Source organism: Delphinapterus leucas, chromosome 2 (genome assembly GCF_059928025.1).
Source record: "Delphinapterus leucas isolate spDelLeu-1000000601 "Yukka" chromosome 2, BTC_Dleu_Yukka2, whole genome shotgun sequence".
Classification (NCBI taxonomy): Eukaryota; Metazoa; Chordata; class Mammalia; order Artiodactyla; family Monodontidae; genus Delphinapterus; species Delphinapterus leucas.
In genome coordinates this window covers 96,131,826-96,154,539 of record NC_143130.1, presented here as the reverse complement: position 1 = coordinate 96,154,539, position 22,714 = coordinate 96,131,826, and the positions used below count along the sequence as shown (strand labels likewise).

At 40.6% G+C, this 22,714-nt stretch overlaps 2 protein-coding genes and 1 pseudogene across 8 annotated transcripts in view; 1 reads left to right on the top strand and 2 right to left on the bottom strand.

Moving 5' to 3' along the window:
- The window catches only part of VPS39 (VPS39 subunit of HOPS complex), a 46,489-nt gene extending 38,944 nt beyond the window's left edge, over positions 1 to 7,545 (bottom strand). For both annotated transcript variants that reach the window (XM_022587379.2, XM_022587380.2), the window contains exon 1: positions 7,330 to 7,545. In XM_022587379.2, coding sequence (XP_022443087.1) covers positions 7,330 to 7,402 — 73 coding nt within the window. In that variant the 5' untranslated portion in view covers positions 7,403 to 7,545. The remainder of the gene's footprint in view (positions 1 to 7,329) is intronic.
- A 1,772-nt stretch (positions 7,546 to 9,317) lies between these two features.
- The window catches only part of TMEM87A (transmembrane protein 87A), a 43,307-nt gene continuing 29,910 nt past the window's right edge, over positions 9,318 to 22,714 (bottom strand). For all 6 annotated transcript variants that reach the window (XM_089904919.1, XM_022587376.2, XM_022587375.2 and 3 more), the window contains 5 exons: positions 16,029 to 16,102; positions 15,546 to 15,607; positions 13,631 to 13,686; positions 13,059 to 13,089; positions 9,318 to 10,576 (listed from right to left, as the gene is read on the bottom strand). In XM_089904919.1, coding sequence (XP_089761045.1) covers positions 10,535 to 10,576; positions 13,059 to 13,089; positions 13,631 to 13,686; positions 15,546 to 15,607; positions 16,029 to 16,102 — 265 coding nt within the window. In that variant the 3' untranslated portion in view covers positions 9,318 to 10,534. The remainder of the gene's footprint in view (positions 10,577 to 13,058; positions 13,090 to 13,630; positions 13,687 to 15,545; positions 15,608 to 16,028; positions 16,103 to 22,714) is intronic.
- LOC111181557 (COP9 signalosome complex subunit 7a pseudogene) lies at positions 16,426 to 22,375 on the top strand (annotated as a pseudogene).

Below are 22,714 nucleotides of genomic sequence, written 5' to 3'. Positions count from 1 at the left end.
AGAAATGTTTGAGGGACTTCCCTGGCGGTTCAGTGGTTAAGACTGCACTTCCACTGCAGGGGGCACAGGTTCGATCCCTGGTTGGGGAACTGAGATCCCGCATGCCGTGCCGTGCAGCCCAAAAAAAAAAAAAAAAAAAAAAAGAGAAAGAAATGTTTCAGAATCAACTAATTGAAGAAATATTTATTGAACTAGGTGAGACATATTAGAGAATGAAAAATGTCCCTGGCTTCATTGTTTCAAAATGAAACTGACCAAAAATTTGATGGAAGTTTATAAAATCATAAAATGGGTAGTATAAACATAAAACTAGGTATCTGATCTCAGAAATAACAGCTAAAAGGCATCCTTTGAAGGTTTGATGATTTTACTTTAGGAAAAATAAGAAGTGCCATAGCATATTAAACTTACAGAATTCATTATCTCAAAACATGGTCTAACAGATAATAATAAGTGTTGCCAAAGACGTGAAGAAACTGGAACCCTCATACATTGTTGGCAGGAAAATAAAATGGTGCAGCCCTTTGAAAAACAGTCTGATAGTTCCATAAAAGACTAAACATAGAGTTATCATATGACCCAGCAATTCCACCCATGGGCATACACACAACAGAAGTGAAAACATATGTCTACACAAAAACTTGTACATAAATGTTCACAGGAGTATTATTCACAATAGCCAAAAGGTGGAAACAACCCAAGTATCCATCAACTGATGAATGGATAAACAAAATGTGACATATCCATACAATGGACTGTTAGCCATTAAAAGGAATGAAGTGCTGATATATGCTACCATAGGATGGATCTGACAACATTATGCTAAATAAAAGAAGCCAGACAAAAAAGGCTACATATTGCATGATTCTACTACATGAAATGTCCTGGATAGGCAAATCTAGAGACAGAAAGATTAGTGGTTACCTGGGGCTCGTAGGCTTAGGAAAATGGGGCTGGTGGGACTGGGGAAAAAGAAAAGGGGTTTCTTTTTAGGGTGATGAAAATGTTCTAAAATTGTGGCAATACTTGCACAACTCTGTGGATGTACTGAAAACCACTGAATTGTACACTTTAAATGGGTGAATTGTATGGTATATGGATTACATTTCAATAAAGCTATTATTTAAAATTTAAAAAAATATGGTCTAGGCCAGTGGTTCTTAAACTTTGGTGTGTATCAGAATTATTTGGGGATTTATTAAAACAGATTGCTACGCCCTGCCCTCAAGTTTCTGATTCAGTAGGTCTGGAAGTGGGACTGGGGATCTGCATTTCTAACAAGTCCCCAGGTGATGCTGATGCTGTTTGTTCAGGGACAGCATTTTGGGAGACATCGGTCTAGGCTAAAAGGCAAAAGGTTCTGAAAGGACTTAAATAATTACCCTGACAGATTTATATTAAATCACTAAGGGAAGTTAAGCATGTACTTCCTCAGGTTTTTGAGGTTGTAACAGTCACTTATTCCTTTCATAAACTCTTGATCTTTTGCAAAATAAAATATTAGATAATGACATAAATAAACTTTATAGAGCATGCATTGTGTTCCAGGAAATGCTAAGCACTTATCATAGGTTATAACAACTATCCTTTGACTTATGTCCTTTTCTTAAATCCCCATTTTATAGATGAGAAAGTTGAGGCCTAGGTAACTTGTCCAGAGCCACACATGTAGTAAGATATGTGTAGCAGGGGCAGGATTCCAACTCCAGCCTGTCTGATCCTTAACCCCATGCTACAATGCACTTACTAAGGCATCCCATCTCAAAAGAATAGGTGTCAGCCATAGGTTGTCTGAAAGACAATGGTTATGTTTATAAAAACAGGTCAGGAGCCACATCAGGAACATTTCTCCAGGTTGATGTCCTTAGTCTTCCAGAAAAAGATAGTGACTCTGTCCTCTTTTGGGTTTTAAAGTAAAGGCAGAGCACAGAAAGTTAAGACACAGTGTGCCCTCAATGACATAAGTGGAAATCAGAAATAACACTAGCTCCAATGGAACACTGGTGATTTATGCCAGAGCAGAACATGGTGAAAAAAAGAAAAGAATTCAGTTCACAATGCTTGCTTTGCAAACGATACTATGTTTAGAACTTTACTTATAGATACCACTGTATTGAGCAATTGAAAATATTAAAGTTGATTTTTAGGACACCCACTAATGTTTCAAATACAAATGAAGTAGAATCTTTTTTAATTCACTTATAACATATAGAAAAATCTATAGCAAAAAGGCCACCATAATGTTCACCATCTTCCCCATCCTCTCCACTGTGACCCCCAAGCCCCTGCCAGGTCCTATTTTTCTTTACCTCTTTCAACAGCTTCATCTCCCACCCTGGTCCACAAGGCCTATCAATTTTACCTCTACAAGGTGCCCGGCAACAGCCCTCCCCAACAGAGTCTCTCCAGGGACCCCTCAGCTGGCCTCACTCTATGTGTACTTCCATGTCTGCTATCTGTTACCTTACAGCATAGCTCCAATGCTGTCACACTGGGGCTTAAAAAAATCCTCATGAAGCTGTACTACCAAAATATGAAGCCAAACTCCTAAGTATGACTTTTAAGAGTCTGCTTTCCATTTTTATTGAAATGTTTATTTACCAATAGATGTTTCTATCAAATGTCTACTCTATTGGTCATGAAATTGAATCAGACAAATTCACTGAAATTTAAAAAAAATTGAAATTTTATTTGACCTTTTTCAAGCATTCCTTTGGAGATGCTGAGGAAAATGCATTTCTCATACACGCAAAGTATTGTTAACAGCTTTCTTTTAACTAGTAAAAGCACCACACACATACTCATTCCTAATCCTCAAACTCATAAGGAAAAACAGTGGGGACTTCCCTGGTGGCGTGGTGATTAAGAATCCGCCTGCCAATGCTGGGGACACGGGTTCGATCCCTGGTCCAGGAAGATCCCACATGTCACGGAGCAACTAAGCCCGTGCGCCACAACTACTGAAGCCCACACGCCTAGAGCCCGTGCTCCACTGCAATGAGAAGCCCACGCACCGCAATGAAGAGTAGCCCCCGCTCACCGCAACTAGAGAGAGCCCATATGCACCAATGAAGATCCAATGCAGCCAAAAATAAATAAGTTAATTAAATTTATTAAAAAGAAAAGAAAAAGAGTGTATCACCCAGAGGTAATGATGGCACAGAGCTCTGAAAAGGCTTGATTTTGTTACAGATGTCAGTGGGTGCTCAGATGGCCGGAGGACCTGACCCAGGCTGGCCTGTGCACACTCTATGTCATCATATAACACAGCCGTGCACACAAGACACAGAAAATGAAAAGCCTGCAGAGCAGGCAGAGCACGGGATAGACAGTCCCTTCTGAGACTCAACACTGCACATCAGAAAGTGGAACACACTACACTAACGGGTAACACGTGCAAAAACAAACAAGAGTCAGCCCTAGAAAATTCCTGATGGCCTAATCCTGAGCCACAGGTTAGACATGATTCCTCCTGGGAAGGAAGGTAGAGCCCTCTAGCTCACAATTACCCTAGTGAAGCTCCATCCAACGTTGCAACCCAGTCCAAACTCATGTGATAAACAACCACTGCTGAACACAGCAGGGAGTACACGGACGAACAGGGTAGTCGGCACTTCTCTTCTTTGGGTCATACGGCAAAGAACAGTGTTTCTCAAAGCATCAGCCCCTGTTTAACTGCATCAGAATCACTTGGACTTACTAAAACTGCACATTCCTAAGCCCTGCTCCCAGAGATTCTAATGCAATGATTCTGTGGTGGTGCCCCAAAATCTGCATTTTTTAATTACATGAGACATTTACCTAGTTCCAAAGCTAAAACTATGAGAAGTCCCTCCTCGTCCACTTCCCCGTTCTCTTCCTTCTGCTATAGGTAACCTTTTTTTTTTTTTTTTTTTGCAGTACGCGGGCCTCTCACTGTTGTGGCCTCTCCCGTTGCAGAGCACAGGCTCCGGACGCGCAGGCTCAGCGGCCATGGCTCATGGGCCCAGCTGCTCTGCGGCATGTGGGATCTTCCCGGACCGGGGCATGAACCTGTGTCCCCTGCATCGGCAGGCGGACTCTCAACCACTGCGCCACCAGGGAAGCCCTATAGGTAACCATTTTAATCATTCTTGATTTATTTTTCCATTGTTTCTTTGGAAAATATAAATAAAAAGGATTGGGTATACACACACACAGATACACACGCACACCCTACATTTTTTATAGGCTCTGAATATACATCAAAGTTTGAGAAACAGGCTCTAGAATCAGACATGATTTACTGGACGTGACCTTGGAAAAACTACTTAAATTTTCAGGTTCTTCTTCTGCAAAATGGAGTTGTTATTATTTCATAAATGCTTAATGCAGATTAGTACTCAGTAATGGAAGCCATTACTACTATTAATTAATTAAGCAAATATTTAATAAGTATCCATTATGAGTCAGGAACTGTTCTAGGCACTGCAAATAAACCTATGTACAAAACGAAGTTACTGCTCTGAAGAAATTTATATTCTAATATGGAATGAGAGAGACAATAATAACATATAAAATAGCATTAGGTGGCAATCTGTGAAAGAAGATAAGGCTGAGTAAAAGAGTAGCACATTGGTGGATGTGGCATTTTCTTTTATATAGAATAGTTAGGGAAGGTCTTGCAGATTTATGTGACATTTCAGCAAATGAAATGAGGAATGAGCCATATAATACCTAGGACAAGAGAGTGCCAGGCAGAGGAAACAGCAAGTGCAAAGGCCCTGAGATAGTTACATGCTTTTGTGCTCATGGAACAAGGAAGACAGTGTAACTAGTATCAGAAAGGAGCAAGGGATAAGAACAAAGGGGATAAAATCAGGGAAGTAACCAGAGGCCTGATCATGACAGGTGCTGTGATGACAGGTGTTGTTATTCTAGTTGTGATGTGAAGCTACTGGAGGGTTTTGAGCAGAGGAGAGATGCAATTAGATTAAGTTTTCAAAGGATCACTCTACCTCTGTGTGGCTAAAATACTGCAAATGGCACAATGGCAAACCCAGGGTAATCAGTTAGAAGACTACTACAGTAATTCAGATGAGAGAGACTGGTGTTTTCGTCAACAGTAGTTAACAGTAGAGATGGAGAGAAGTGACTGGATTGTGGAATTTTTCAGGAGGTGGAGCAGACAAGATTTGCTGATGGATTGGATGTGGTGTATAAGAGAATAAGAGAAGTCAAGAATAATTCCAATGATTTGGGCCTTAACCAAATGGGCAAACAGAAATGCCGTATGCTGAGCTATGGGATACAGGGGGACAGGCATGTTTTGAAATCAAGAACTGTTTTGGCCATGCAACCAGATATGCAAATGAAGATGATGAAGAGGCAGCTGGATTCTACAACTACAGAGTTTCAGGAGAAGTCATCATCATCATCAGTATTTTCCTCATTTCCATATCCCAGGAGATGGATTATGGTGGCTCTGTGACATCTTCCACCTCCAATATTGTCTGGCTCTCCAGAAGCCTGGAGGTTCCTGGATGAACTTTCCGCCTAAGGTCATGGTGTAGATAGAAGGGGTAACAACTAGAAATAGCAATATTTATTGCTGGTAAAGTCTGAAAATAAAGTAGTTTTGAGGCACAAGGCAGTAAATGGCCTCTTGTAGCCAATACCTATCACAGCGTCCTAGTAGGCAATGGGTGTTTCTCCTGTTTGCTTGGAGATCAGGCAGAGTGAAAGCTATCTACCATTTCAAAAACTGTAATTCTGGAAAGCACAGGTTCAGGCAATCTTCACTGACACGAACCAGAGTTGGTGAAAGAGACTGAGATATGTGTACTGCTAGTCCCACAGGGTATCAGGGTCAAGAATTCTGACAAGCTAAGTACAGTGTGATAAGTAGCTGCATCCATCCTTTTCAGAAGTATATGTCCGAGGCTGAGTGGAATACCCCTCCCTCCACGTTCCCATGTTAGGCAGCGTATGTCTCTAGTATCATCTATCTTGCATCGTAATCTGTTCATATTTCTTTGCCTGCCACTGTGTGTCCTAGGAGCACAGGCATTGTTTCTTATTCAGCCTTGTATTCCTGTCTCTAGCAGAGAGACAGGTCCATGTAGGCACTTAGTACATACTTGTTGAAGAAACAGGAGAATGAGCCCCTTTGTGCTGAGTGTCAGGTCTTTCATTTTTTCAATTTCTTTATTTCTCTTCTATTTATTTTTAATTTTTACTGAGAGCATTTAATGACAGAAAAATGGCGGTTTTCTTGAGACATCTGGAGGAAGCAGGATTCTCTCCTTAACCCTAGGACAGCTTGCTGTGGAGGTGTGACTTTAAATTGGCCCAGAGCTAAACAACAAGGTCCTACTGTAGAGAACAGGGAACTATATTCAATATCCTGTGATAAACCATAATGGCAAAGAATATGAAAAATAATGTGTATATATATATATATATATATATATAACTAAATCATTTTGCTGTACAGTAGAAATTAACACAACATTGTAAATCAACTATATTTCAATTAAAAAAAAAAAGAGGTCCAGGGCTGCTAAAGGTTGGGGTGGTGGTGAGGGGCACACATTAATAAGAAGATCTAGAGTGAAAGCACCTTACTGAAAAGGATGTGGAGAACTCTGACTAGGTGGCACTGTCCACAGATAATGAATAGGACACCAGCTTCCACCAGGCCCATCATGGGTACCTGGCTCAATATAAGATCTGATTGAGGGTTCTGAGCCACCTTTTTATGGCCCTTGATTTCTAGGACCTGGACATTAACAGGAAAGACTGAAATTACTTCTGTTTGGTCTTTGGTTATCAGACACACACTCACAGATAGGAGCATAATGTTTGTAGTTAAGAGTCAAGGTTTATTTCAGAAACCATTTGTATTCTGGGGCAGAGAAGAGATACCTGACCCTGCTTTCTGCACTGGCCAATCCCAAAAGGATCATGCAAGTTTTTATAGGTTAGGTTTCATGACAGCCTGGAATGATGCTCTTCTACCTAGAAAAGCTAGGTAACTTGGGCATTTTGACTATAAGGCAATCAACCACTTGGCTAGATTAAGAGTGGAGAGTAACAAGTTAGCTACAGTAATTAGAAGTAAGCGATGAGTGATCATTAAGGGGGAAAAGACATAGCTGTTAACTTGTTCAATGCAAAAAACAAACAAACCATCAAAAGCAAACAGCTCCACCACCCTCGCTGTCAACAGTGCTCTGCCCTCCCTCATCCTAGGCCCCTCTCTGACGGCGTTCGACCGGAGTCCACACAGCCAGACTCCCGTCCACTTCCCTCGCCTCGTGAAAGGTCCCTGCCGCTCCCGCGCTAACCCCGCCTGGCCCCTCGGCTCACCCCAGGCAGCCAGACAGTCGATCTGCAGAGGCAGCTTTTCTAGGATCGGCACCGGTTCAAAGGCGTCGTGCATGGCGGCGGGCGAAGTCGCCGCCGCCGCAGTCTCACCCGGACTGTGCCGGGTCGGGTGTGGGGACGGAACCAGGCCAAGGGAAGAGCCGGGACCCCTGCTACTGGCTCTTGGGCAATATAGCCATCATCAACACCGGACTTCCTGCAGTCAAGCCCGCCCCTTCCGCAACCGAAGCCCCGCCCCTTCCGCTCCGGTTCCTAGAGCACACTCGAGGAATGCCCTGGTGATCGGGACTGCGTTTCACCCTGGACCGACCTTCTCCATCGTGGAGTGCGAGTGGCCGTGGGCTTAACAAGAAGGAAAAAGGATTTTAATCTTACAACTGTCTTGGGCAGCATAGGGTAGTGAAGAATTCAGGCTTTGGTGTCAGTTAGACCTGGGATGGAGACGTACCATTTAGGAAATGAGCTAAGTAGCTGTGGCGTTTAAGAAACAATCTCTAGAAGTCTTAGTTTCTTTATCTGCAAAATGATGGTAGTGTTGCGTACCTATCTAACGTGTGAGCGCTTAGCAACGGCTAACAATCTAAGCACTCAATGGTAGTTTTAGTATTACCATTATAAACCCAACTAGTTCGAGTACCTTACCCTTGTATTTTACGGGTTAGTCTAGGCCTGTGGTTCTCAAAGTGTGGTCCCCAGATCAGCATCACCTGGGAACTTGTTAGGCAATCTCAGACCTCATTCCAGCCCTACTGACTCAAAAACTGTGGAGTGGGGAGTCCAATAATCATTTAATAAGTCCCCAAGGAGAGACCATGAACTTTAAAATTTGAGAACCAATGCAAGAATGATCTGTATCTGGCAGTTTAGCCCCAAGAAAACAGCAGACATGTCATGAAATTAAGCATTTGGTTTAAAGCAAAATGTAAAAGAAAAAAGGAGTGAGCCTATGATGTAAGGTGTTAAAAAACAAAAACAAAAACCCACTGGCCCTGGTCAGTTTTACAGTCTCTTCATCTGTAAATTAGGAATACTGTCCCATCTTTATCAAATGCTGTTTCTGATAATCAAATGAAATATTTTCAAGTAGTAAGAAACAGAAAAATTGCTAAACGAATCTTGTGGCTGGTTTTCACCATAGAAACTGAACAACTTGAAAATTTAGAATTACCAGCTGCTGTGCTAGAAGGCGGCCGAATACCTTGTAGTTCCAGACCCAAGGACCAAGACCAAAATAAACAATGTAAACTCTAAGGTAACAGGTCAATGTGATACTACAAATTCCTTCTGAACCTCTTCTAGGAACTGATACACTATAACCAAGCAAAGTAACACAAGAAGCCATAAGAGAAAGCAGAAAGAATAATCAACCTATAGAATTTGTGCTATACACTCCTGCTTAAAACAACAGGTTCTTGGGAATTCCCAGGTGGTCCGGTGGTTAGGACTCGGCACTTTCACTGCCAAGGCCCAGGTTCAATTCCTGGTCAGGAAACTAAGACCCTGCAAGCCACATGACATGGCCGGGGTGGGTAGTTTTTTTTGTTTTTTTTTTTAACCTAGTCTCAAGTTAATATCTAACCAGTCTCGAAAAATATTTGACCAACTATCCTGCTGCATTATGACTGCTGTTCACTTGCTAAGTTTCACTGTGGAAGAACAGAAGCACACGAAGTTAACACCAGCCTTTTGCAAATGGGTTAACCTGAGAATAGTCAGTTCTTCATATTGTTTCTTAGAGATACTATCTAGGTGATTTTTTTTTTGTTGTTAATCACCATACCAAACAACTATAGGGAAATGTTACATAAATATTTAACACTTTAGTGAAGATTGTAGTAGTGTGGTCACTGGTTTGAACAGAAAATAAGACAACATAGAATAAAAACCATGGAAGGAAAATTCTACAGGAGAGAGTTTGGGAGAAAGAAGGGTCTTTAAAGAAAGTCTGGAGAAAAAGTGAGAAAAAGATATCAATTTTGTTAAAATTTTTTAATATTAAAAAGTGGCATGAACTTTCTATGTAGAACAAAAAATCTTGGGAAGGCAAAATTGGACAAAATCATTCAAACAAATATAGTGCTTCAAATGAATCCCATCACCTTGTGATGTTTCTTATAAACCATCCCTAAACCAACACCAGATACAAGAACAGTCGATCCTAAAGAATGAGCAGCAGTCCAGGGCCTCCACACTATTTCATGCAGAAAAAACTGTTTAAGCCAGAAGGACCTGTTTCCTTTGTATTAGCTCCTGCTTCTGAAGCATTATAATCCCTTTAACAGGGTGCTCACTCACATGCACTTACGACAGAGTGCCTTTCTGCATCTAGTGCAACACCCAGTAAAAGGCATGAAGGCAAGCAAAGCATTGCCTAGGACTCTGCAATGCTGCCCTTGAAGACTTACAAAACAGTAGTTAAAAGTTCTGGAGTGTGCACCACATTGCCAGCAATGGGATGTGTCACAATAGCAGATGTCAAAAGAGTTAAGCTAATATTTCTCTCTAAAGTACATCTGAAATAGAAAAATCTTTAATATACACCGTTTGTAAACAAAATTGCACTTGATTTTGCTTTTTCAAATGATCTAAATCACACTGTAACAGTCTCTCTCTTTTTTTTTTTGGTTGTTCTTTTAATCATTGTTAGAACCATGGCTCCTTAACGCAGAAGGACTCCTTTTTCTCAAAACTACCTCTGCAAGATTTAACCTTGGCTTCCCAGGAAATGCAAAGATAATTAACAATTTCCCCCATCACCTATGTAACTCCCTAAATAAATTAAAATTACAGGCAGTTGCTCCTGGATATTACTTATTATGGTGTTGATGTCACAGTTCTTCAGAAGATGTTAAATTTTTTAGTTTGACAGATTAAACAATTTAAACATTATAGAAGGTTTAGGAACAACATACACAAGTTGCATAAACATCCATGTCAGGGTGTGGGAGGGAAAGGGGCATCAATGCTGCAAATAAAAAACTTGTAGATTTTTCTCATCCTATGACCTTGTTTTCAAAAGAATGTTCTCCTTGTTCCAACACCTCTCGCCAGCTCCAATGCACAAAGATCAAGGAACAGATCAGGATGTCATTGCCTCCTTTAATCCCATGGAGCAGTGTAAAGACTAACACAGAAGCTGATCTCTTCCCAGGTACTAGCCATCTTCAGCTGCAAATCTTCCCATTCTTTACTCCATTTTGGACCTTTCAAAGTGCGTGATCATTCGTTCCTGGGGGAAAAAGGTTATGCTAAGTATATTAATTTTAAATGGTCTACATTCCAAATATCTTTTCCAAAGATGACCACACACACATTTTCTATAAGTACTTGCTTATGTTCATTAAATATTTAGAGCAATGGTTCCTAACCATCTATAAAGATTTTGATACACAAAAATGTCCAAGTCCCAAGATTAACTGAAGCAAAACCTCTAGGCTTCTGGACAACAAACCACAAATCAAACGGAACTGTATGTTTTAGAGTCACTTAAGCTTTAATAAAAATGTGTACCTCCTCTGATTCAGGAATCTAACTTAATGAAATAGTCAAGGATGTGGGCAAAGATTTAGCCACTAGCATCTCCACTGCAACACTCAGAATTATAACAAAATACTAGAAAGAATTAAGTGTCCAAAAATATAGGACTGTATAAACAAACTATAGTATATCCTTACAATGAAATATACTGATTAAAATTACATATGATGAAAAAGTTCTAGAGATCTGTTGCAAAGCAATGTGCATATAAGTCAACACTTTGCACTTGAGAAAGGTTAGAATGGTAGATTTTACGTGTTTTTCACCATAATTTTTTAAAATCATGTAAAAAAATTACATTTGACTATAAAATAGTATTTATAGTATGCCATTTCAATTGATAAAATTAATGTAATACTATTAAATTTCACAGTAATTATAGTAATTTTACCTTAGAGTATTTTTTCATTTTTCCTTTGCTTCATTTGCTAAGTACCTATAACAAATTTATCCCAAACTCTGACAGAACTGTAAATCCCTTTTCAATATGATCAATTACATCAGATTATCTATCCTTTTCAGGTTTTTTCCCTTAGAAATACTCGTCCCTGAAGCTCTCTGTTCTCCTGCTCCATTCCGGACTAGCTGTTCTCCAAACTTGTTGCCCAGCTGTCACACTCTGAGAATTTCTTACATCATCCTAGGAATTTATCCCTGCCTCTCTGTGTCGGATCCTTTACTTCCTGGATCCGAAGTCTTTCTCTTTTTAGTTCCCTCATTTTATGAATAACATTTTCTAATACTTTCCTGAGAAAGCACACATAGGATGTCAATTATTTTAGTTTTTGCATGACTGAAAACATCTTTGTTTTACCCTTATATTGATAGTTGAGTACAGAATTCTAGTTTGAAAATCATTTTTCTCAGAATTCAAAGACATTGTTCTATTATCTTCTAGCTTCCAACATTGTTGAAGAGTCTGATGCTGTTTTGATTCCTAGTCCTTTATTTGTTTCTCTTGTAATTCACTGTTCTTTTTCAGTTCTTGAATCATTTTTTCACACAGGAAAATATAAACAGATGAAGTCAGTGCCACCAAAAGTACTACAATAAACCCATATTCCCATAAACAGCACAACTGGGTTTCACATACTCAGCCTCCTCTGGCTGAAATATGCGTGTCTGGAGAGCTGGAGCCAACGGGATACCCTGAAGGCAAACTGTTAGCAGAAGATGGCTCCCAAGAGAAAGATCTAGGAACTGCAGAATATACCACAAAAAGCAAAGGCTTGTCTGAAAGGTAGAGTTCTCAATTATCTCAATGCATGCAACAGCTAAGGAATCTGACACTGTGTAGTGCACCACACAGCAGGTCAGTGAGAAGTGACCATTTTTTAGCAGTCAGTCCAACACAGTAAGTCACAATTGGGCAGAGGCTTTTAAAAGGCTTTCTGAAATCGTCACTCTAGAATAACCTAAACATTCAGAACACGTCTAGAACTGGTTTCCACGAACTCAGACTGCAATTCTTACATAAAACCTGATGTGAAATCTTCTAGATAAAGCGTATGGAGCCATATTAAAAGACTAATAATCAACATAAACATTAGAGGTACTAATTATCCTTATTATCTGGAGGACAGTGACACAGATAACACTGCATAGTAGGTAAATTAAAATAACTTTTTTTTTTTTTTTTTTTGCGGTACACGAGCCTCTCACTGTTGTGGGCTCTCCCGCTGCGGAGCACAGGCTCCGGACGCGCAGGCCCAGCGGCCATGGCTCACGGGCCCAGCCGCTCCGCAGCATGTGGATCCTCCCGGACCGGGGCACGAACCCGTGTCCCCTGCATTTGCAGGCTGACTCCCAACCACTGCGCCACCAGGGAAGCCCCAACTTTTCTTTATTATTTTTGCCTAGACTAGATAAGGGTTAAATTTGAATTTCTTAAAGACAAAGGAATTAGTGGAAGAGTACAGTACTGGCTACCCAATTTAAACAAAGACATTCTCAAGTCTGACCACACTTTGTAAGAAATAAAAGGAGGACATGTACAGAAAGGAAACATTCTTGAATATTTTAGTTATAATATTAGTATTTCTCTTTTCATCCTTTGTCAACTATACCAACTATAGTTCATCAGTCCATTACCGAGTCATATAAATAAATCTCCTTGAACAGAAGACTTAAGCCACCAGACCCATAGTTTATGTGCACATGATTTGATTACTAACCTCATCTGAATCCAGAAGGGCTGGAAGTGCTCTGCAGAGAGAAAAACAAACTAAACAATGTAAAATAAAGCCATAAATGGTTCAAAAAGGACAGTGAATAATGACTACAATTTAAAGTTTTTGTAACTACCTAAGATTTGCATCCCATTGAAGACATTTCAGGAAAAGAAAAAGCAAATACAAAAAAAAAAAGAATCACAGTTACTAGAATTGTATGGACTTTAATAGGAACAATGTTTAATTAAAATTATAGGTATGGAAAGGAACTCAAAAATTCCAAAAGGATTATCCCACTTATTTAAGGAAGACCTATAGTTAAATCTTTCTGAGCAGAAATGTCATCTGAATGAATAATCTGGATTATTTCTGTTTGTATATCATTCCTGGTCTTTATTTTCTAACATCTTTTTAATATTTTTAACACTTCAAATTATTTCAGTAATTTAACCTTTTACTTCTAGAGTTAACTACAAGCATTCTCATTACTATGCTCTTCAGCTCATTCATTTAAAATAATAAAAGTAATACTAACTGTGAAAAAGGATTCTTGTGGTAAGGATTCAAAAACTTACACATCTGTCACAGATGAAGGAACATTCTCTTCTACCCACTTTAAATCATCTTCCTGCTGAGAACATATAAATGCCAGATGTTACCAAAATGCACCAAAATATACATCTCAAGTAACGATCTAAAGAGGTCTCAATTTAGTCTCTTGTCACTCTGAACTAGTATATTCACATAACAGGACAAATAACAGAAAAGTCAAATAATTTAATATAAAAAACTAAACTATATGAATGAAATATAAAATGATATCCTACATCCCTAAACGCTTTCTTCTCAGTAATCTAATACCTAGAGTTTTTGCTTCATGTAAGCTTTGCTCCTTAAAACTGAGATAAATTCTAAAGCCCTTTTAAATGCAGAGTGAATGCACAGTTATTCTTAAGGAAAAAAAAGCTGACTGAAAAACTCTTGATTTTTTTAAAAAATTGAAGTATACAGGGCTTCCCTGGTGGCGCAGCGGTTGAGAGTCCGCCTGCCGATGCAGGGGACACGGGTTTATGTCCCAGTCCGGGAAGATCCCACATGCAGCGGAGCGGCTAGGCCCGTGAGCCATGGCCGCTGAGCCTGTGCGTCCGGAGCCTGTGCTCCGCAACGGGAGAGGCCACAACAGTGAGAGGCCCGCGTACCGCAAAAAAAAAAAAAAAAAAAAAAATTGAAGTATACTGTTGATTTACAATGCTGTGTTAATTTTTACCGTGCAGCAAAGTGATTCAGTTATACACATATATATTCTTTTTCATATTCTTTTCCATTATGGTTTATCACAGGATTTAAAAAAAAATTTTTTATTGGAGTATAGTTGATTTACAATCTTGTGTTAGTTTCAGGTGTACAGCAAAGTGAATCAGTTATACATATACATATATCCACTCTTTTTTAGATTCTTTTCCCATATAGGTCATTACAGAGTATTGAGTAGCATTCCCTGTGCTACACAGTAGGTCCTTGTTGTTTACCCATCCTATATATAATAGTTTGCATCTGCTAATCCCAAACTCCCAATCCTTCTCTCTCCCACCCCTGGCCTTGACAACCACAAGTCTGTTCTCTATGTCTGTGAGTCTTTTTCTGTTTTGTAGATAGGTTCATTTGTATCATATTTTAGATTCCACATATAAGTGTTATCATGTGGTATGTGTCTTTCTCTTTCTGACTTACTTCACTTAGTATGACAGAGATTAAGTCCATCCATGTTGCTGCAAATGGCATTATTTCATTCTTTTTTATGGCTGAGTAGTACTCCGTGGTATATATATGTACCACATCCTCTTTATTCATTCATCTGTTGATGGACATTTAGGCTGTTTCCATGTCTTGGCTATTGTGAACAGTGCTGCTATGGACATAGGGGTGCATGTATCTTTTTGAATTACAGTTTTGTCCAGATATATGCCCAGGAGTAGAATTGCTGGATCATATGACAACTCTATTTTTAGTTTTTTGAGGAACCGCCATACTGTTTTCCATAGTGGCTGTACCAGCTTACATTCCCACCAATAGTGTAGGAGAGTTCCTTTTTCTCCACACCCTCTCCAGCATTTGTTATTTGTAGACTTTTTTTTTTTGTAGACTTTTTAATGATGGCCATTCTGACCGGTGTGAGGTGATACCTCATTGTAGTTTTGAAAAAATCATCTTTACTACAAAAAAGATCACCTTAGATTATTAATGGGGCTATGATTTCATTGATGAAAACCGTTAAACAGAACCATCAGAATGGTCTGGAACCTTTTCAGGACATAGCAGCAAACCATCTAGTTAAAAGATTACTAGGTCCTAGACAGAATCTCTTGCTATCTCTGTTTTTAAAAATGTTAATTACAGCATAGGTAAAAAATCATTAAGGCCTGTACATAACTGCTGAGCTCCACCAAGGGCTAGAGGACAGGGGAAAAAAAAAAAAGATGTCATACTTACTGCTTTGTTTAATTTACTATTTCCATTTGGTTCTTGTTTGGTACTTCTCATTTTCATTCCTTCTGTAGAAGAAAAAAAAAAATAGACTGGTTAACTAGGTCAGTAGACCAGCATTGATAGCAAAAATGGATTCAGAGCTTTATTTTAAGCTTATTGACACTAAATTATACTACAGATAAGTTTTTCCATCTTTACATTTGTGCTAGAAAGTTCAAAGTCAAGTTTTCAGCCCATCTCTAGCAAGTAAACTGGACATTTAATGTGCCATTATTTACTGAACATGGTTTCATCTAAAGATTCATACCCTTACTTTCACTTCCCCCTAACTTCACTGCATATCAAACTGAAGAACATGTTGTAAAAGAATAAATACATGCATCAAAGTCTCTTGATTTTGATACTCAAAATGTTATACTTCTTTTACTCTATTTCTAAAATCCAGAAAAGAATATTTAAAGCACAAAAGGTGAATTTTATCACTACCAAAGCTTTCTTTCAGCATAGGTTCCTTTTGTTCATCCTCCTCCTCTTCCTCAGACAATGGTGAAAAGGCAAACCTGACAGAACAAAGGTAACAGAAGGAAAAAAATTAGAAAACTAAAAAAAACTACTCCACTATCTGGATTTTACAGGACTAATTATTGAAACCTGAATTATAGTCATTCATTACATCAGTTTAGTGAATAATAAAGTAATTCTTCCCCTTCAGAAAGCTCTCAATTGCAGCTATTAACAAGAGAGAAGCAGGACAGTATCATATTTATGAGTGCAGGCTCAGCCACAGACTACTTGTTACCTTACACAAGTTACCTATTCTCTCTGTGCCCCAGGTTCCTCATTTGTAGATGGGAATAATAACAGAACATTACTTATAGAGGTAATGAAAAAAGCAGGTAAGTCATTTCAAATAGAGTGCTTAGAACAATACCTCACAGTAAGCACTCAATAAACGTTCACTTATAAGCATATGTATCACACAGGGGTAAGTAAATTCTCTGGTAATTCAAAATTTCAGACTTCAAATTGGTAGTTATGATTGGGAAAGCCTCATCTTGTTGTGTTCCAAGTAATTTAAAATCTCAATTTCTAAGTGGGGAGCTGAGAAGATGAAGGCCTGACCTGGAATATCTGTTATCTTTCCTTCGCAACTTACAAGAGATTCAGCAAAGCAGCTACCAGATAGGTAATTCCTAGAATGCTTTAGCTTTGAACTCATTCTGCACTTTCCATTTTACTGTTGCCTATTATTTTCACTCTGCTTTGTTTTAAAATCACCCTTACCTGATAAAACTCCTTATAAGCTAGGAATAATAGGGAACACCTGTAACCTGATAAAGGGTAATTAACAAAAATTCACAGTATGGGCGCAGTAGTTGAAAGTCCGCCTGCTGATGCAGGGGACACTTGTTCGTGCCCCGGTCCGGGAAGATCCCACATGCCGCGGAGCGGCTGGGCCCATGAGCCATGGCCGCTGAGCCTGCGTGTCCAGAGCCTGTGCTCCGCAACGGGAAAGGCCACAACAGTGAGAGGCCCACATACCACAAAAAAAAAAAAAAAAAAGAAAAAATTCACAGTAAATATCAAAGTCAATGTGATCCTTGAGATGCATTTATTTTAAAGTCAGCATAAGATGAAGAGGCCCACTCTCATTTCCTCTATTCAGTATTATACAGGAAGGCCTAGCAAACACAAGAATCAGAAATGAGACAGGAAGACTATTAATTTGAGATAATAACCAATCTAATGAGAAAATCTAGAAATTATTAGAACAAGGTAACACAGGAGAGTTAATGGGTGTGATATACAAAAATCAATAGCATTCCTACATAATTGGAAAAGCCTAAATTATTATTTTAAAAGAGGTTGCATCCATAAGATCCACAAAGGTTTTTAAAAAACACATTTAAAGTTATAAAACATAACCAAGGCATTGAAAGGATTGAAAAATGGAGAGATAACACACTCAAGGATGGGATTTTCAAAAAGATACAAAATTTCCCTAATTAATCCATTAAGCTTAATTAGATTCCAATCAAAATCTCATAAGGTTTTCCTAGAATTAAACAAATAAGCTAATTTTCTTTTTTTTTAAAGCAAAGACCCAATAACAAAGTATATTTTTTAAAAAGAAGATTAAGGGGGAGGGCGGTTTAGGCCCTGTAGATACAAGATTTATCAGGAAGCTAAGATAATTAAGATTAAGACAATGTGCTACTGAGCAGGATGAGAGCAAAAGGGACAAGAGAACCTATAAACAAACATACTCTTTATGAATGAAAGCTCAAATGTGAAATTTTTTTAAAACTTATAGAAGAACTTTATGACTTCACCTCAAGGTAGGAAATAATTTTCTTAGAACACAAAATGTATAATCTGTGAAGGAAAAAAAATGACAAATTTGACTCCACATTTTTGAGTTTTTCTATAACCAAAAACGTCACTAAAAAAAAGTTCAAAGATAATCAAACTAGGAGAAAATACCTGGAATACTTGAACATTGGAAATATCTGGAATATTGGCATCTAAAATATATTAGGAATTCCTACAAATCAATACAAAAATGATCAATAAGGCAATAAAAAAATAGCCAAAGATATAAAAAGCTGACTGACGTAACTGACTGTAAACATATAAAAGACATAAAAAGTTAGCTCAGTCTTAAATGCATATAAAAGTAACACTGAATATTAACGCTCATCCATCAGATCTGCAAAAATTAAATAAAATAATGGGAGTGTAGAAGAAGGGAAGAGGAAAGAGCTCCTCATACCACTGTTGGTAGATACGCAATTTGTTTCAGATTTTTTTTGGAATACAATCCAGTCATACTTTAAAAATTACAAATACACATACCCTATAACCCAGCAATCTCAAGGCTACTCACTAATATGTACTGAGCATCTGCTATGTGCCAGTGTGTAGTGAAAATTTAACCTTGTGTACACAAAGAGAGGACTGGTTTTGCCCTTGACTACTGAGAGGTGATCTCTATGCCCCTGGCATGTCCTGCATGATGGGAGTGTCTCTGGTCACCCAGTTTGGCTCTGGCCACAGGACAGTCTAACAGTGTGACCTGTGACAAGGTCTCTGGGGCACACAATATTACTTCTGGCCTCCAGAGGAACTAGCAACTAAAGATAAGCCTGACCTCCAGGCCCTCCTTGGAGACTGAAGTTCAGCCACACAGATAGTACGTAGTCAAGCCCCAGTAAAATCTCTGGACACCAAAGGCTCGGGTGAGTTTCCCTTGGTTGGCAATACTCAGTGTGTACTGTCACACACTGCAACCAGGAGGAGGGAACACCATCTGTGACTCCATGGGAGCAGACAACTGCATTTGGACCCCTCCCGGACTCTGTACTGTCAGTCTCTCCCCTTGGCTGATTTTAATTTTTATCCTTTTTCTGTAATAAACTATAGCCATCAACATAACAGCTTTCAGTGAGTTCTGAGTCCTTTCAGTGAATAATCAAACCTGAGATGGTTTTGCAAACCCTTGAACTCGCAACTGTGTATCAGAAGTGAGGACAGTCTTATAGGGACCATTCCCTCAGATTGTGCAGCTTGGCTAACTCCATGTAGCCAGGAATAGTTCTTGGCCTTCATGGAACTTACATCTGGTTTGAGGGTTGGGGGATAGGAAGAGAAGATAGATAGTAAGTAATAAATAAAGTATATAGATTTTAGAAGATAATAAGTGCAATGAGAGAAAAAAATGAGGCATAGGGGTATTCGAGTGTATAAAAATAAATGTATGTAACCGAGCAAGACCCTATAGGACCTTCCTGGGATAACCCCTCTTCCCTGGCCCCAAACCCTCTGCCTGTCTTTTGTCTGTAGAAAAACTTTAGCTTCCTAGACCTTCCCCGAGTTCCAAAGAATAATTTTAATCAGAGAAATGAGAAAATGTAGAAGCAAAGGAAAACAGTCAAGCAAGACAAAATAATAATAGTTTAGCCATTAAACAAAGTCAAGGACCTTTAGTTCCTCCTTAAGGGCTATGGATAATATCCTGAACCATATCCTTTGCGCTGTTTTGCCGATACTGAAACCCATACCAGGTGGAAGAAGTTAACTGTGTGCTGCCAAAAGCCTGTAGATCCTAGACTGGTTGGAACCAGAAGGCTGACAGGATTACCTCACCTCTAACCAATCAGAAGAATGTCTACAAGCTGATCATGCACCCCACACCCCTGCTCCCTTACTCTGTCTTTAAAAACCTTTCCCTGAAGGAAAGGGAAAGGGAAGTCCCTAAACCTTTGCTCTAAGTACAACTGTATGCTGAGTCTCATGAGTCCTTTTAAACATACGTGGTCTTGGGCTTCCCTGGTGGGGCAGCGGTTAAGAATCTGCCTGCCAATGCAGGGGACACGGATTCAAGCCCTGGTCCGGGAAGATCCCACATGCTGCGGAGCAACTAAGCCCGTGTGCCACAACTACTGAAGCCCAAGCGCCTAGAGCCCGTGCTCCACAACAAGAGAAGCCCCCACAATGAGAAGTCAGCACACCTAAATGAAGAGTAGTCCCCGCTCGCCGCAACTAGAGAAAGCCAGCGCACAGCAAAGAAGACCCAACGCAGCCAAAAATAAATAAATAAAATAGATACATTAAAAAAAAAAAAAAGTGATCTTGGGGACCCTAAAACAACCAAACTGGAAATAGTCCAAATGCCCATGAACAAGTTAATTAACTATACTACATCTGTACTATGTAATATAATGCCATCCATGAAAATAGATGAGTTTAATTTAAACCAGTTGTCTTGGAAGGCATTTCCACAATGCACTGTTGAGTGAGTAAAAGATTCCATATATTAACAAGGAATAAAATGTGGCAGGATACATCACATTGGGCTGTTAACACTGGAGTTACAGGGAGTGGGCACAATGCTTTTTAAAAAAGGAGAAAGGAAGAGGAGAGGTAAAGCAAAAAAAATTTTTTAAAGACTAAAGAGGGCTTCCCTGGTGGCGCAGTGGTTGAGAGTCCGCCTGCCGATGCAGGGGACACGGGTTCGTGCCCCAGTCAGGGAAGATTCCACATGCCACGGAGTGGCTGGGCCCATGAGCCATGGCCGCTAAGCCTGCGCATCCGGAGCCTGTGCTCCACAACGGGAGAGGCCACAACAGTGAGAGGCCCGCGTACCACAAAAAAAAAGACTAAAGAAAGGGAAAAATTTTATGTATAGATATAGCTAGCAAGTGAACAGAAGATCAATAGATCAGTGTAGAGGGAGGTGGCAGGAAAGGCTGGGAAAAGCTGCTGGAAGTGACAGAGCAGTGGCCCCACGCAGTGTGCTGGAAGAGAGGTGGGTGAGAGGGACTTTGCTTCCACATTCCACATTTCGGCTGCTCACAGTGTTTGCTTACAGGACACATGCTGACCACTTAGCTGAAGCCCAGAATCTTCCTCCACTCACAGAGGCTCAGAAGGGTAAGTTTTGGCATCTATCAATCGTCACCCTGGCTGCCAAAGTCAAGTGTATCCTATATGCAGTACCACTGGAGGCCCTCGTCCTGCAGAACATGTGGCATATGGAAGACACTGTCACTGAGGCCGTGTACGCTGACGTGATTCGCCTCCCTCGACCAGCCCAACCAGAGACTGGAGGTTGACATCCAGCACCAGGACCTCAGTGCCACTGCCTGAACCCTGCAGGAGTGGTGATTGGGCAGCAAAGTGGTGCTGTCAGGCACTGAGGAGCAGGTGAGCCATGTAGCCACATCTCAGGAACCTGAGCAACACGTGACTGAGCTGAGGGAACCAACTCCTGGCACCAACCAGTGCCAGCCCAGCGAGAAAACCTCAAAGCGCAAGGGGCTCTGAGGGAGCGCCAAGATTGGGTCCAGATCGAACTGAAGGGACTGTCATTTCTTCCCTGGGACTGTGGGACTGTGGGGCCCCAGCTATCTGCCTGCCCCTTAGGAGTCCTCAGAGAGCTTTCTTGTGCCCCTGACCAGTTGATAATCCTAGGTTCATGACCCTTCACACCTCCCTTCTCCTCTCCCCAACTCCCAAGGGAGGAGGCAAGTACATGGGGTTTTTTTTGTTTTTTTGGTTTTTTTTGCAGTATGCGGGCCTCTCACTGTTGTGGCCTCTCCCGTTGCAGAGCACAGGCTCCGGACATGCAGGCTCAGCAGCCATGGCTCACAGGCCCAGCCACTCCGCGGCATGTGGGATCTTCCGGGACTAGGGCACGAACCCGTGTAGCCTACATCAGCAGGCAGACTCTCAACCACTGCGCCACCAGGGAAGCCCCCAAGTCATGTTTTTGTCGGTACTTTTTGTTTTATGTGACTTTCTTCCTTTTTTCTTTTTCCCTTTTCTCTCTCTTTTTAATAAATTTATTTATTTATATTTGGCTGTGTTGGGTCTTCGTTGCAGTGCGAGGGCTTCTCGTTGCGGTGGCTTCTCTTACTGCAGAGCACAGGCTCTAGGCACGCAGGCTTCAGCAGTTGCGGCGTGCGGGATCAGTAGTTGTGGCTCACAGACTCTAGAGCGCAGGCTCAGTAGTTGTGGTGCACGGGTTTAGTTGCTCCGCGACATGTGGGATCTTCCCAGACCAGGAGTTAATAAACCCGTGTCCCCTGCATTGGCAGGCGGGTTCTTAACCACTGAGCCACCAGGGAAGTCCTGTACCTAACTTTCTTATGTGTCCCATTGTTCCCTCCTGCTCCCTGCCATGCTCTCTCCCCTATTTCTTTAGAAGCCAGCATCCGTCCCTGTTTATTATATGTCATTGAGTAGGTGGGGCTGCTATGTCCTCAGCATAACCCACACGTGTTCCTTCTCCCACCACCCCAGCCCTGCATACCTAACCCCCAGCTCCTACTCCCTGCCCCCAGGCTATTTGGGGAGCATCTGAAGAGCCACAGGGCTCCCACCTTTATTCCCATCCTGAGAGTTCTGGGAGCCAGCCTGCCTTTCTAGGAGTCACTGATGAAAGTCTAGGACACTTTCACCCCAGAATCCTGTCACACTGCTGTTGTTTCCTTTCCTCTTTCCTGACCTTGGGTCCTGGAATGCTATTGCTTTGATGACTCCATAGCCTAAGGGCAGCTGTTTCTTGAGCTGTTGTGAGATGGTTCATTCTTGACCCTGACTATCTTAGAAAGCCTGATGGCAATCCTGGAAGGATTTATTCTTCCTTTTGTGAGTTTGGTGGGGGAAGG